The following is a 16171-nucleotide window of genomic DNA, read 5'->3' as shown; positions in this document are numbered from 1 at the left end:
ATGTTTCTTACTTTCTATTGGATGAGAAACCACTCGAGTCGAGTCTGCATCATGCCACAAGTATACCAACTGTAGGGAAATTCTGCATAACAGCAGTCAAGACCCTAGCTTATCTCAGACACACAATTGTGTGAACCACCTGGGACTCTTTGCAGTCTGAAATGTGATTGCTGCCTCTCTCTTTTTTCAGTCTCTGCCCCCCCCGACAGCTTCCCTCCACGAGACCGGGATGAGTGAGGCCGTCTCTGTCTCATCTTTGACTGGCAGAATAAACACTGTTACCACATCAGCAAGGCCGGGAGACAAACTACAAGCAACAACAGAGGTAGACGCACGCACCACAACTGTGACAGTATACGGCAGGAGAGATAAAGCTGTGACAGTGTTAGCAGAGATAGGTGTGTGTGAGCCCGCCGATGATAACAGAGTTAGGAGGCAGATAAACAAGTGCGATAACATAAGAGGAGATTCAGATGAATGTGACAGTACAGGAAGTAGGTCTGGGCGGGGAGACTTTGAAAAATGATAGGTGGTGAAGCCAACGTCAGTGTGACTGAAAGGTTGACTGGGACTATAATCATAACCAGGGTTTGTATTTTACCGTTGTCGGTATATTATTAGCGGGTGAAGATGGAAGACAGAAGTGTAGAGGTGTTTAGAGCGCAGAAAGGGATGTTATTAGCAAGATCCAGCCACTCGGGAATACAAAACTAGCATTAAAGAAACCTTTCAAGTCCCACCTTGCTGTTTGCTGCCTGTAATTAACACAAGAAAGGGAGATCGGGAGAACAGGTATAGGAGGAAATGGGCAAAATGAGTCAGGGGATGGTGAGCAGAAAGCAAACAAGAGTAAATGATGGAGATGAAACACTGGAGGCAAAGTAAAGTGTGAGGAAAAAGAAATTCGCACAAAGCATGCTGGAATATAGTATGACAGTATATAAAGTCTAAAAGAAACAAACTGCAGCACCAGGAAAGGAAAGGAAGCAATGAGAGGGATAAAGATTGACAGCCCTAAAAGGAGACCACAGAAATGTACATAGCATTAGGCTGATATTCTAATTCTGTGCAGCAGCCGCGGCTCCAATGTGCTGATTATGAGAGCATCATTCGAGACTGACAACCTTGTTCCTATAGTACAGCATGCCAAACACATTCCCAGCCCCCATCTCTCTATTTCTGTGTACTCCCTCTGAGCTCACACAATAGCCGTCTGATGAAGACTGAATGATTGGAGGAGGAATGAAGTGAAACGTGAAAGAATAACAGCAAAAAAAGAAAAAACACACTTGGAGAGGCTGGTGATGTGGAGAGTGCAAAGAAAAAACTGAGAGAGAAAGTGGAGAGGAGGTGTGGAGAACACGGGCTCAATGCAGCTACAATTAAGGGGCCGATTTTGTGCCAGGGAATATGCTAATTCCTCCTTTGTGTGAGCAGTTGATTGGCCATTGCACTGCGCACCAGGCAGTGAGGGAAGGGGAAGCAGTGGGCTTGGATGCTTCTGTCTGGCACGGCGTTCATCACAGGCCTCATTTAGCTACAACATCAGCGTTAGCTGCATTAGAAAGAAAAAGACACACTTTATTCAACCGTCTCTTACCTCGTCAGCATGTAGGGATGTAAGGAAGGAGATGCTACTTCAATTAGCAACCTCCAGAGACAAAGACCAGAACAAAGATATTCATTAATAGTCATGTATGACCTTTAAAAGTCTAAAAGAGCTGAGCCTCAATCCACTGTAGACTGGTTGTAATTTTGGACCTGAGGGATTCTGGGAATATTCAAGAAGTTCAGTCCACAAGAGAAGAAAGTGAAACTGCTGTATCGTTTCCACTGAGGTTACTGTAGCTTACAAAATCAAATGCTATGATATGCAGCATTTTGTAGAACACAAATCACCATTTATCACCATTCTGATAAGATGTGTTGGTGTAGGAGCTGTGCTATGTTGCCTCGTTTACTGCTGCAGCATAACAGCATATTGTTTTGTTCCATTCAACAGACTAATCACACATAATCTCCATGGACTCCTCAATAAGCAGGAGTTTGCCTCTTGGATTCAAGTAATTCACGGCCCATAATGTTGCTGAGACATGTGCTGTCATTCAGCAAATTGTCTCCGCAGCATCACATGTAATTAGACTCTCTCTGGAGGAAAGTGTAGGCAGAGCATCACAAGGCAGCGTCAGCCTGTCAGCTGAGTGTGGCTGGTGATTAGTTGCCCTCTTGCAACATGCACACCTGTCCTTACCACACTGCAAGGCATGCACTTGAGGAGAGGAATGATGGGAAAAGTTTACTGCCAACATCTGATGCAGATCAAGATGCTCCTGACTAATAGAAGCCTTCATTCTAGCATGTAACTTGTGCAGCTATGGTTTAAAGGATTGCGTGTGGCAGAATTAACAGATGTGCCCTCCTTTAAATACTCATCTGTTTCCCTTTGTAACTTAGACATGTACCACCCACCTAGACCAGACCAAGCACCCCCACCCCATAGCAATGACACTCCCTGACGGTAGCAGCCATCGCCAGTCGGACAGTGCAGCCTTCCACCATACAAGCTGCTTAAGAACAATCGATTTCCAAACTCCCTATACCCAAAACTGATCAAGTATCTGTGGGATGCTCTGAAACAAGCCAGGTCCTCAAAGGCCCCTTCTCTCCACCCAAAGGTACCAAAGACTCCCCTACTAACAGGACACCCTCAGAATGGTAAATACAGTTGTTAGCACCTTTCTATTTATTGGTACTCAAAGCGCTTTACAGTCAGAAATGCTCACACAAGCACACACACATTCACAAACCATCACCACACACTGGGAGCAACTGGGTGTTCAGTGTCTTGCTCAAGGACACTTCAGCAAGTGGCACATTCCCGAGGATCGATCTGCTAACCCTCTGGTTCGTAGACAACAACCCGCTCTACCTACTATGTTCCACACACTGTAATTCATAGGCCAATAGAGAAGTGTCATCAAAATCACTGGATCAAACACAACACTGACATTCGGACTACTACCACATATGATATGCTCTGTCTATTTCGATTTCTCTTTCTTTCTCGCCCTTTGTTTTTGAGTGGTGATGTCGGAGAGAGTTGAGTGGAGCGACTGGCTCCATCACCATCTGGTCCCCAGAAGAAAGAGGCGCAGCAGTGCTCTCACGATGCACGCCCACTCACACACACGCACACACACACCCACAACCACACACACAACTTTACTCCACGGCCAAAGCCAAGATCCTGCAGTAACACCTACATGAACACATACTCCAACACACATGCTGGGGACAGGCAGGCTTTTCCACCCACACGTTCTCCAAGGTGCAGTCCATCTGCTCTCTCTGTAGATTTACATGGCACGGTCCAATATGTGATACAACTAACCAGCTTGGTGTACTTTACAGTCCCAGTAGGTACAGGTGTGTGGGGCAGAAACCTCTAGAGCCTAGCCTAGATATAGCCTCATGGCTTGTATAATCGCTACATTATATAGGAACCATGTTGCAATTAAAGTGGTTAATCCGTTAGGGATCTCTTACAAGCTCTTTCTTAGCTTGGTCACAGTTATCCCTTTCAAAGATGATTTTGTTGAAATGTTTATACCACAAACCAACAAGTACATGCACAATATATGCAGATATTCTCTTGGAACAGAGGGCACTGCTTAAGGTCATAAAAATACCCCGAGGCACGTTAGAGAACATAGAGAGATCAATGAATAAAATATCCCTCTTTGCTCTGAGCAGGTTTTCTGAGACAAAGACAGTAACTTTTACACCTGTAAACATCGCAAAGAAATAACGAACCTCCGAAGGGAAAATGGCCTCAGAAGCGCAAACACGCGAGGGCGCATGCACGCCGACTGGGAAAAAATAAATTCCCACAGCGCTTTAATTGTAACACCTAAACCAAAGTGAAGCTGAATGCCAATTGAGGGCAGACTACAGAGGAGATCAGCCTACGGTACAGAGCTCTGAGCGTTCAGGTTGCTTGCTGCGGCTTAAAACATCACTGATGGCTGTTTCACCCTCTGACTCACTAAATTAACTCCAAATCCATTTACCAGCGTTGCAGCTTAAGCCCTCCAGTTTGGTCTTGGTCTTCAGCGGTTTCTTCTAATTGAGTTTCTAGTAATTACCACACGGCTAATGCATTGTAAGTGCCTTCTAAATCAGGGGTAAAGATTTTGTTTCAGACTACAAGTGAACACAGCGATCATATGCATCGGGATGCAAGGGAAGCTTTGGGATGCTTGCGGAAGCGACGCCGTGGATCCATTGCCGATGGGACGAGCCGCTCGAGTCCCAGAGAGAGGGCGATTGTCCCTCATGTGGACTTGAAACCCGCCTTTTTCTGTCTTAATCCGCGGTTTTGATTCAGGGCGCCGAGGAGAGGTAACCTGGCAACCCGACGCGCTGCACGGGAACCTTTGATCTGTGCAGGAAAATCTGACTGGCTGGATGAATGCACGTGAGGCTGAACAAATTGGCTGGTTACCCCGCACAGAATATCGCTAAAAATACTAACGTCAATCTGAAGACTTTGCAGGAACCGTGATGGGACTGTGCGCACAGTTGCTCTGTCCTTTTCGTTATCTCTGTGCTCTTGCGGTGGTCAAAATAGTGTGAGAGGGAGCTTGCGAGAGGCATGAGTAAACACACCGCTCCCTTACACTCATGAAGTTGCCCGAGACCTTCCTTCTCTCTGAAGACTCCTTTAATTAGGCTTTAATTGCCTTATTAGCTCTGGCTATCGATGGAGGAGGGAATGCAGTGAGAGAAAAAGGTCAGGCAAGGAAGACAGCCGGAGAGGAGGAAACTTAACAGGGTAAATAAACAGGGGTGGAAAAGAGGGCAGACAGAGGACTGGAGTTCACGGAGGCGCCTCCACCCACGCATGCAGAGGGTCTCATACGCAGACATGCAACGCAGAAAAGGCGCACACACACACTCGTGTGGAAGGAGTGGGTTGCTGTAGGTAAACGTGAGGCCGTTTCCTCTGGGAAAGAGTTGTCAGGTGAGATAAGAGACAAAGATAAGACAGATACATGACTACTCCCTCACCCAGGCAATTGACCCTTCACCCTGACCTCAGCGAGGCGGGGGGGAGATGGACGAGGCAGAGGAGAGGGCTGAGGGGGAAGAGGACGAGCAACAAGAAATGATGAATGAGAGGGATGCGGAAGGGAAGGAAATGAGCAGGTGGAGACGGGGGGTTGTGAAAAGCAGGACAAAGAAGAGGGTAAAGAAGGAGAAGGCCACAGTAAATATTCTTCAGCACACCGCTCGCTCTGGGTCCCCCACGTATTCCCACAGTGCCACTATAGTCGCTACGATGAAATGTATGGACTTCTAATAACGTCTTATGCGGACGCTACAGTGTCTGGCTTGTTTACTCATGAAAAACAGCGTCATTATGATTTTGCAAGTTTGCCTCTTGCAATTTGTACCTCCCCATCTGCTACTCCTGCATCTCCTGCAAGAGCCGCTCATACCTGCCTTTTAAAATTCACAGACGGAACCCTGGGGTGCTAGCTAATTTCATTTTCAATTTGTAATTTGTTGACAGTGATCTTGCCAACATCATAGCTGGCATTTGTTATTTCCATTACCCTGTGGCTACTAGTGTCCGTTTCGAATTTCATGCGGCTCAGACAGAGAACAATAAAAAAAAAAAAAAAGAAAAACTTCAAAGATGTGAAACTTAGTGGAGCTGAAGCCCGGCACAGCACACAATACAAAAATAAAACTAACATCTGTTACAGACTCAGCTGACATTTTTTTATCACTGCTGAAGGCTTTACCAGTCCTTCTGTTGCTATATTGAGCTCCACCTAGTCAAGTGATACTATAAAAGGATGCCAGTGGGAGGGAAGCATCTGCAAAGGCAATACAGCAAGTTACCTATCCACTGTAATATCGGCTCCTCGTCTGCTGCCCACTGCAGACGCTCAAGGACCCACACAGTCCGTGGCGGTGTGCTCTCCGCTCCGTGCATGCCAATATGATTGCGCACCTTTGCTCTGTAGCTGTCGCCAGCAATTGCGTCCGTACCTGCGTTTGTTTGCGCGCGCGGAGGTGTGGGTGAGTCAGTCCATCAGGGTAACGGAGGAGTGTTTCTTCCTTTCCTGCACGTCGTTCCCCAGCCTCATTAGAACCCATTCAGTCAATCAAGCATGAATCCCTAACACAATAACATGCAAAGTGCTTTGTCTGGGTGTAATTGGCCTTGCCGGGGCTGTTTTTTTTTTTGTTTTGTTTTTTTTGTTTTTTTTTGATACGGTTAGCTTCACATGGCTCTCTCCAACTGCAGCCAGGAACCCCGTCCAAGAAATGCAGCTGGCTAAAAGAGGATGGAGAGGTGAAAAGATAAAGGGATATAGATAAGGATTTTTTTTTTTACAAGGTTTTCTTCTAGTTTTCTTTAGCTCTCTCTCTCTTTGTGTGTGTGTGTGTGTGTGTGTACATTAGTATCGTGTGCGGTCATGCTGAACTCCAGTCTGTCATAATCACACATGTTTCCCATTACCATGACAAACCAGTTGACACCCCCTTTTTTGCCCCTTCCCTGTGCAAACGCACACACACACACACACACACACACACACACACACACACACACACACACAAACCACACGAGCGAGAGGCTGCACACATGCAATCACACAGAGAGAGGCATGATGGGAGACGGATAACACATCGGTGCAGAAACGCGGCCCCCCGTCTCTATCCCCACAGGAGAGGCTGTTTGTACGCTATGATGGGTGACACGGATGACTGACGCTTTCCTCCGTACCAACCCAACGGCCAATCCGCTGAAACTGTGCAGTGGCATTGTTGATTAAGCAGACATTCGGTTTATGGTGTCTGTGTGCGTCTGCAGCGTAAAGAGTTCACTGGTGCAGGAAATGTGCAGGCTCAGAGCGTGCATGTGCGCTAGTTCGACGTTTGCGGACGCATGTGCACTCACAGGACTGTATGAAACAAAGGAATGCATTTGACTTTGAAGCAGAATTTTGCATTATTCAATCTTAGCCGTAGCGTCTGGAGCCGCTCAGGTAGCCATCAGTAGTCTAGTGCTGCCATCTAGTGTCGATGTTCAATAGCAAAAAAGATCAACTGCTTAAAATGAGGAGTCACGCTTACCAGGAAGCCGAACTTAAGATGTGGATCCAGCTAAACTTTAATTATTGAGGCAGATTTGACTCAGCCCAGCAGGCTCGGTGTTATTTTTCATTAGCAAAATCCGAATTCATTCACCCTGCAATGCTTCCCCGTGTCTCCTCCTCGCTCTCCCCTGCATCTCCCAGCCTGTCTTAGATCAATAGTTTTGTTTGTTCCAGCATCACCTCCCAGTGTTTTCACTTGTCCCTCTCTGCAGGAAGTGAATTGGATGTCCTGTCCTGTGCGGTGGTTATGCTGTGAATCAAAAAAGCCAAATTAAATTGCCTAATTGGTTTCCTTGGGAAGGGTAAAACAGATTTAAATTGATTACCGGTAATGGCCTTTTGTGGAACCACATTGGCTTCTGCTGTTTGAGGGGGATTTAGCAAAACCAATTAATTTGACTCACCTCTTACGCGCCCTCCTTCTGTCTTCCCTTTGTCTCTGTCTGGAAGCTTTTTCATCATTTGCTTTTCCCACTTTCCAGTGCCCTCCTTCTTACTCCCTGAAATAAAAATGAAATGATGATGGTCATGTCACTGGATAACAATCACTCAAGCCTAATTGGCCGAATACTGTCACACCAGGGTGCTTATAAAATAGCAGGGATATCTTTTTTTTCTACTGTGTATCTGCTGTTACAAGACTCCAGAGACAAAAGATAATTTAAATCTGTCTTTCAGTTACTTTCCCTGTGCCTGTTTGCCTCAGCGCCGCGGCTCTTTCTGCCGCCGCTTCGGCCGAGGGAGGAAAAAGTAAGACGTCAAGGTCACATTTTGTCGCCCGGGCTGATTAAATCCCTAATATGTTCCCTCCTTTCTGCCCCCTGTTCCTCCACCTCCCATCAAATATTATCACAACTAGACCTAATGTGACATTTAGAATGGGCAAATTACAAGCACTTAATGTGATTTCATTAATTACACCGGGGAAACTATTGTGTATGATTAACGCAGATGTCACCCACCTCAAGAGGAAGAGGAGGAAGAAACGCTAATTCTCTCACGGATGATAATTATAATTCTAAAATAATTCTTTTTTTCTTTTTTTTTCTCCTTATGAATTATAAAATGTCTAAAGCCAGATTAAGGATGCAGCATAATCTGTTACTGCTTGCAACTAAGCAAAGTCAGAACTCCTTTCAGCTTCGTTGAGTGCAGTAAAATTAAACGCAGTTTGGCTGAACACCCCATGACAAATGAACAAAGTCATTTCAAGCATTATAAATGTATTTAAAGCCCCACTTCATGGTTTGCAAGAAGAGTGAAGCAAGACTCCGCTGCCCCAAGGCTCAGGGTGCTGCAGTTTAGTTGGATTACATAAAATAAAATGCTTAAGCATTATACATTTCTCATGAAAGAGGGCCAGATTCCATTATGGGATTACTTTATACACACTGGGCGCGAGTATCGCAAATTTGTCTCCACCAGATCTGGTCGATGCTATCTCAGAAATGCAGCAAGGATGTTATAAATCAGAGCAGCTCGACTGTATCCGGAAAGTGTAGAAAAAAAAGATTATACAGGCGTGTAATATTTTAGCTGTCTAGGTCTAGGACAGTGGGCTAAAAATCAGGTAGATCGATCCACTAGTGAAATAAAGTGAATATTCAACACGACAATAAAAGGGTCTTATCAGGTTCTTATCGTCTTGTCACTACAAACTGTGCCCTCACTCTCTATTACAGTTTAATTTGTCCTTATCTTTTGCATTGTAATATAGAAACTGCTTTTTTATGACATCAGAATATCTCGGAAACGTGTTTAAACCTCCAAAGGTTTTAACTTGCAGAGGTTTAGAGGTGACAAATTGTAGAACCAAAAGAAAAAGCTACTGTACTTTGCTTTCTGTATAGGCTATCCATGTTTTAGACAGAGACGGTGTAGGTGCGTAGACACTATTCACTGTTGTGTTACTATTTAATTGAATTTAATTGAATACACTTGAATATTATTGAGGATTCAAATAAGCTTAGTTTTCCTGTTTCTCTCTTTTTTCTTTCTCACGGCCTCTTATAAAGGATTGTTTGGATCAAGTGTCACAGTGGGGCCAGAGGAGGGGATGATCTTGAAAGCCAAAGACGGCCTGTAAAATATATTAACCGCAATAGACGTCATAATACATGCTGCTGTGGTATTTCTCTTTGTCCATATTGACTTTTTACCACATCAAACGAGCGTAAAATTTCCGACTTTGACTTAGTCATTGTGTTACTTATAGACGTGCACGTTTGCCAGCCGTATCACTTTCCACTTTAACCTCTTTCCTTTCACTGCGTCCCCGTATACCTGCACTTGATGAATGAATCTCAGATAACCTTTCACAAACCGCAGAATCCTTAAGAAAGATCAAACGCAGCCGAACGCTATCCAGAAGAAAATAAAATGTTCCGAGCAAAATTTCCCACTCTGAAAATCCTCGCTTCACGGCTTTTATCAGCTTTTATCTTTGTTCGTGGGTTTGCAAGGCAATCGCCACAACAGCGGCCTGTATCAGAGAGCGCAGTCAGATTTTTTTCTAGAAACACACACACACACACACACACAAAAAAACGGTTGGTTTCAGTGAATTATTTATCTCAGCTGAAGCTAGAATATCCAGACATGACATGAGCCTTGGGATATGAGGATGAACTCGACTTTCAGAAAATATGTCATCTATAAGCTCTCGTCTCATCTTAAAGCAGCCTGATGTGTTTAAAAAAAATATGAATGGAATAAAGCGTGTACATTTATAATGTTAAAAGCACCTTTCATGTATTTAGTGCAGAGCATCAGCTTTGACTAAAGGCTTTGTAAATGTGAGATGAAGCTACTCTATCATTTGTTACCTTTTCGAAATCAGGTACTTTAATATAACGACTTGCATGTGATCCAGTCAGTTTGGGACAGGAAATGTAGCCACCTTTAACTTAAAAAACAGAAATCTCTTCCCCTTGGGCTCATGACTCATCCTGCAAATTTGCATGCGACCGCAGCCACAAGCCACTTCCCACACTCGAAACACGCTTGTCTGAGATTTTTAAACAGCGTTATCTTATTTCTTTAGTTAAATTATTCAATTAAAGACGCTTTATTTATTCATCTGTTAAAAAAAGCAGCTTCATCTATCACTTTTATATCAGGAAGCAACTAGAACCCCAAGTGCTGCAACGTCTGCAGTCTGATTTATTCATATTAGTCACAAATGAATGGATGTATTTAAATGTTGACCTGATGTCAGATGTTATCGCCGTCTATACCACATCAATACAAATCCTGTCACAGTTGACAGTTGAGTCTTACTAGCTTTTTCTGCAGTAGCCTACAGCACACATTTACACGTTCCTCTAGCATTTTATTTCAACCCATCCGATAGCTGTTGAGACCTCACTCTAAAAAAAAAGGGGGAAGGGGGCAGCGAATAACAGCGCCTTCTTTTATATCTCCGGAACAACATGATGGTAGTCTGTCAATAATAAAACACCAGCGCAGTCATAAATTCATATAATTTTTATTTCTTCACATTTATTTACAATCATACAAAGGTTTTTCTATGTCAAGTAAACAACTTCCAAGAAAAAACATAGCGTGTGCATGTCACAGTTGTTAGTTGTTATTTCTTTAATTAAGAAAATATATTAAGAAAATTATGTGTTACTGTGCTCATTGTCACTGAGGTAAGTCTTGGACCTGCAAAAAAAAAAAAAAAAACACACAAACAGCCAGTTAATGTTTGTTTTTTAGTTGCTTAAATGGCATTTTAAAAATTTGATCATGGAATTATTATGGGAAAAAAATTCAAAAATGAGATAATTTCCCTCTCACCTGTTCAGACCAGGGGGTAACTAGCTGCTGTAGCAATACCACACTGGTTGGACTTGTTCCTGGTCATCTTGATGTATCCCTTATCTCCCCATCCAACACCCCAGCTATAGAAACACACAACTAACGATTAGCTGCTTAAACGACATCACAGCCACTATAATAGTTTCATATCACAGTAATGTGTTACTGTGGGATGTGGTTAAGAAGTGGGTTTCACTCGTGTGTGTGTGTGTGTGTGAATGGAATAGTTGTACTGACTGACTCACATTGACACTGAGCTGTAATTAAGTGACTGTAGCAGCACATTAATTAAAATATGAGCGAAAGAACTTACCTGTTCTTGACCAGCCAGTAGTCATTTCCGTTGTCGCTGCCATAACCCACAGCCAGTACACCGTGGTCCAGCTCGGAGCTGCTGCATTCGGGCTCGTCATACACACCTGGAAGGCCAGAAGCGTGGATTAGGCTAACACGTCATGTCTAATAAGAAAATGTATTGTACAGCTGCAGCGCAGTGTTCAGAAGTGCCCACCTGATTCGTAGAGCTGGAAGGACGAATGAGATGCATCGATGGCGACAGATATGGGTCCAATGGTGGCAACGGCCTCCTTCAGAGCATCTTCATCACCTTGTGTCACATCAACATAGCCTGTGCACTGAGCAGCGGAGGTAGCAGGGTTGTAGCGGCATGGTCCATCCTAACGGAGAGTGGTGAATAAGTGTATGTCAGAGAGCAGAATATTTCTCAAGCCCTTTGTTGGTAAAGGAGACATATGAGAAAAGGCTCCACATGCTTCAGTCCGCATTAGGGTCATTATATAGTTTATCCACAAGATGGCAGTATCGTACACCTTTTCCATTCAGGGTCACAATTAATAACCCTGAATTGATTTGCACCTCTGGCTTTGTTTCTTTTTAGCAGAACAATCACAGATGGCTGATGAACACTAGATATTTTGCACTTAAAGATTATGAGCAGTACAGTTCTTGTACAGTATTTTTTGAACCATCTATTTACCTGAGCCTCGTAAGGGTAGGACTCCTCTGTGTCTATCCCTCCATTGGCTTGGATGTACTGGAAAGCTTGGTCCATCAGGCCACCACCGCAGCCCATGTTGCCATACTTTTTAGAGCAGTCGACCAACTGCTGCTCACTCAGAGACACCAGCTTTCCTGTCTTCTTGAAGGTCTGACCCTCCAACGAGCCAGTCTGAGGAAGGAGACGGGAATTTTAAACTGCACTCACACTTAGCTGTGCAAAGTTGCGAAGCGGAGAACAACAGGCTTTACGTACAGTGCTGAAGGCCCAGCATGAGCCGCACTCCTTCTGATCCTTGACACCGGTGACGTATCCCTTGTCCCTCCAGTCAACAGAGTTGGGCAGATCGGCGACTTCAGCCAGGCGGAAGAAGGCAGAGCCACGACGGGGCTGAGAAGCATTGAAAGAATTCAGGCAGCCCATCGAAATCTGCTGTTTGTACTCCTCGTTTTCCTGGTGAAGAGGGACAAAACTGTCACTGAATTGGTTCACCGTGTTCTCACATCTCATTTACTAGCAAACCACACGGAAAGTTAAAACCTAAGTGATGACAAAATGACCCAATCTGTTTTCAGCACATACCATGTCAGCAAAGTAGGTCATGCCAAGGCGGTAGGATTTGATGCCCTCATCTGCCAGCATGTTGTGCACCAGCACCAGTTTGCGGTTGTTGAGCCATATTTGCCTGCGGTGAGCCTCCTCCGCTGGAGAGTGGTAGGACCTTCCTGCAAACCAGAGAAGGAAATGATCATAAAGGAAACCGAGGGAAATACATGATCGATGAAATTAATTTAAGTTAAGAGTAGCTTTCCCCCTATTACAGATAAAATAAAAGCCACAAACGTACACATACATGAAGAGACATGAGCAAAGATTTATCTCCAGACTCTGACCTTACACACAGAATTTTTTACAGACACCAGATAAACCGCATTTGAGCAATAAGAGTCTCTACTGTCTCACCAAACTTGAGCTTCCAGGCATGAAACTCCAGATCTTCCAGAGAGACGCTGGCACAGCTGGACACGGCCAGAACAGCAGCAACCACCAGCAACAACTTCATCTTGACTGAACACTAACGGAAGAAGTAGAGATCCTTCGTGACTTTGAGGACAGGAAGCCAGAGCAGAGCACTTTCAATTCAGCGTTGTTTCTGTAATGCTTTTTTTTGTCGTGATAGTGGAAGTTGCTTGCACACCACCGCTCTGGTCTCATCTGTTCTGCCGACTCTTTCTCAGGTATTATTTTTTTTTTTCTACTAAAAAAGCATACAGAAACGTTCCGTGTCTTGCTGTCTGTGGTGCAGCTACTCACCTGGGTCTTCTTTCTCAGTGTGTGATGAGAGGCTGGAGGTATGACTACCTGTAGCTGATGTAAAGTCTTTATATAGCCAGCTGCAGTTATGACAATAGCCTTCCAGTCAGATGACTGTCAGGACGTTATAAAGAGAGAGAGACACGAACAGTAAGTGTCAATCATTACAAAGTAAAAAGGTGGAGTTATCATATGCAGAGAGAAGCTCACATGATGCCACTCTTTTGAGAAACGTATGAGTCATCATAACCTCAGCAAAACTTATTATAAATGACACGTTATTCTCTTTCAAATGACGTCCAGTAGGTTGTTCGTTTGGAATTATTCAGTCACATGAAGAAGAAACACAGACTGCATCACCTTCACACAAACACACACACAAAAATATACCGCTGGGATTTTGGGTTCTCTCCAGTATTCAGGTTCTAGCCACAAAGAGACGGGGATTCTCCCAAAAGAGCTCAACCAAAAGTGACGTACATATAAATAAAACAACAACACATGCATGTGATAATGTGAGCCATCTCCAACCCGTTCTATTTAAAAACTTAACAAACTAAACAACGCCGCGCTGGAAAATGTGCATTAGCTGATGGAGGAGTTGCTCTACTTGCAGATGTCGCTTACACCCACGTGCTGGAAGTTCTTTAAGAGACCTGTGTGAATGATCAGGTTTTACTTGAAATGTTACTTTTCCTGTTTTCCTTCTTCAAGTGCCTCCTCAAACAGCCACATTAACGCATGAACATGTACATACAGTACATACAGAGTAGATTCCGAGAAACTCCTTCTCTGCCGTTTGATATAGTTTGATTTATGATTCATAGGTGTTTCCATTGACAAGGCTTCCTTCTTCTGTTTCCCCACAGACATCCTGTTTTTCAGCTTGACTGTAGCCGCTTCAATACTAATTAAGAATGAGACATAATAACCACATAACAGAACGGAAGGAAAATAACTAATTAAAGTTAAAATGAGAGTCAGTCATCCACTGGATTTTTAAAAATCATGACCAGATTGTGGACGTGATCTTGTTGCACTTGTTTTCAGTGCACTTTATTTTGTCTGTGGTACTTTGCCACAGTTATGCTGTCAGACAGACACTCTGATTGATTGGGTGTCACAAGGCTTTCCAAGTCACAATAAATGCCTCAGACCATAAAGCTGCCGTGAGCTGAGGAAAAAACTGAGAACTAAGCTAAACATTTTCACGTGCCCTTGACCTCTTTTAAACCACCTGCATGGTGTTGTGCAGTATTTGCACGCGAAGTTGGGTTCTTCAGAGAAGTGCAAGCAGTCTGTCTCTAAGAACTCTTTTTTTTTTTTAAATTAATTGAAAGGTACAACTGTTGATATAGTCTGTTACAAGTTACATTCAATACATTTCATCAAGCAACATGTGACTGATATTAAGCATTATGCCCTATATTACTCTTTTACTTCTGTTGTGTACTATCCCAACACAGAGCTTCACAAGTTTCTTCTGCATGTAATGATGTTTAGTCAGCCACTTCCCAGCAGCGTTGCCAGATGGGAAATGAAGTAATGACGTTCTGTTGCTTTAAAATGGTTGAGTTCATGAACACATGACTGTCTGTCATTAGTCCATTGACTGATAATAACTGGAATTTCGTGCACAAAGCAAAACTAAGAATCCGAACTTCACTTTACATTGACACACTGCTTGCAATTTGAGTATATTGTTAATAATTTACAGTAAACAGTCATGTGGCACGATCGAGACGTGACTCAACACAGTGACAATGAATGAAAGGATGGAAAGGAAACTTAAAGAGAAAACAAGTTCAGGTTTGTTAGTTTGTTTGTGCTTTAGAGAAAGAAGTGGAAAGGAAGTATATGAGGGCGTTTTCAGTTTGTGAGCATGTATGTGGGTGTAGGGGTTCAGGTTAGTACAAAGGCAGAGCTGAAACTGACAGCTATGATTTTTTCTTATTTTTATTTGCTCTACTTTAGCTTGCATTGACAGTTCTGGAAGTTAGGCATTAACAATTTGATTTCTGCTTTACAGCAGCAGAGGGCAGACCGACTGTCAGGTTATAAGGAGAGCAGAGTGCGTTTTATGGTATTGATGATGGTAGAATGGCAAAAGCTTGAGACTTATTACATTACATAAAGAGTAAGAAAATGAATCTAGCATCTAGCAACTGCATCTGCTGAGACCTGTATAATGTGATTTCCACCAATGACAAAGTCATGTGACCTATTCTCTCTGACGCTGACCACGAGTGAACTTGGTGTTCCCCTTATTATAATCTGTGACTCAAACCAATGCTTGAAACAGTAGAGAGTTTTGGCCGTTCTCAGGAAATTCTGGGGACTTGCTTCCTCTTGTAAAGATTTACAGTACAATAGGTTTTTTTTTAGCAGCTTAGAATTACTGACACTGTTATTATTTTTACATTGAAAAATTTCACATTGAAAGTCACTCCCCTCTTGCCAGGCAGTCACGTGCACATTTTAAAGCTTTGTGGTTACATAAGAGTGGCAAACACCAAATGTTTATATTGGCTTGCTACTCACCACTGATAAGGCCACATCATCATCATGTTACATCTGGCAATTGCGGCTCCTCTGATAAGGGATAACACGAGTCATATGTTTGTGGATTGTCAGGTGTTTGTAACTTAATGACTGCCTTGCTTCCTCATTGTGTCGGCCTCCCTTGTGCCTCCAAAATAGCTCTTACTCAGCAGAGAATGTTTTTATGTCTTCTCCTTTAACTGTTTGTGTGTTTGCGTTCAAGTACTGTCATTGCTATGCGGTGGGGGTGTCCGGTCCGATATGTGGGCGGCACATGTTTGCACATTAATGCCAGTGTTCT

General features: G+C 43.5%; 2 protein-coding genes across 2 annotated transcripts in view; one reads left to right on the top strand and one right to left on the bottom strand.

The window, feature by feature from the left end:
• The first annotated feature begins 214 nt into the window (after nucleotides 1-214).
• ythdf2 (YTH N(6)-methyladenosine RNA binding protein 2) overlaps nucleotides 215-16171 on the top strand; it is a 37260-nt gene continuing 21303 nt past the window's right edge. Inside the window, exon 1 of the mRNA XM_047611603.1 lies at nucleotides 215-325. Coding sequence (XP_047467559.1) covers nucleotides 230-325 — 96 coding nt within the window. The 5' untranslated portion in view covers nucleotides 215-229. The remainder of the gene's footprint in view (nucleotides 326-16171) is intronic.
• On the bottom strand, nucleotides 10647-13437 carry ctsl.1 (cathepsin L.1). The gene is made up of 9 exons (XM_047611605.1): nucleotides 13330-13437; nucleotides 12979-13090; nucleotides 12598-12740; nucleotides 12271-12468; nucleotides 11995-12186; nucleotides 11509-11674; nucleotides 11311-11416; nucleotides 10977-11080; nucleotides 10647-10841 (listed from the first exon to the last, which is right to left on the bottom strand). Exons 2-8 carry the CDS (start codon nucleotides 13076-13078, stop codon nucleotides 10981-10983), a joined length of 1005 nt encoding a protein of 334 aa, XP_047467561.1. The 5' UTR covers nucleotides 13079-13090; nucleotides 13330-13437; the 3' UTR covers nucleotides 10647-10841; nucleotides 10977-10980.

This window comes from Mugil cephalus, chromosome 17 (assembly GCF_022458985.1).
Source record: "Mugil cephalus isolate CIBA_MC_2020 chromosome 17, CIBA_Mcephalus_1.1, whole genome shotgun sequence".
Lineage (NCBI taxonomy): Eukaryota > Metazoa > Chordata > Actinopteri > Mugiliformes > Mugilidae > Mugil > Mugil cephalus.
Note: the sequence above shows the minus strand (reverse complement) of the source record. Positions and strands in the feature narration are given on the sequence as shown.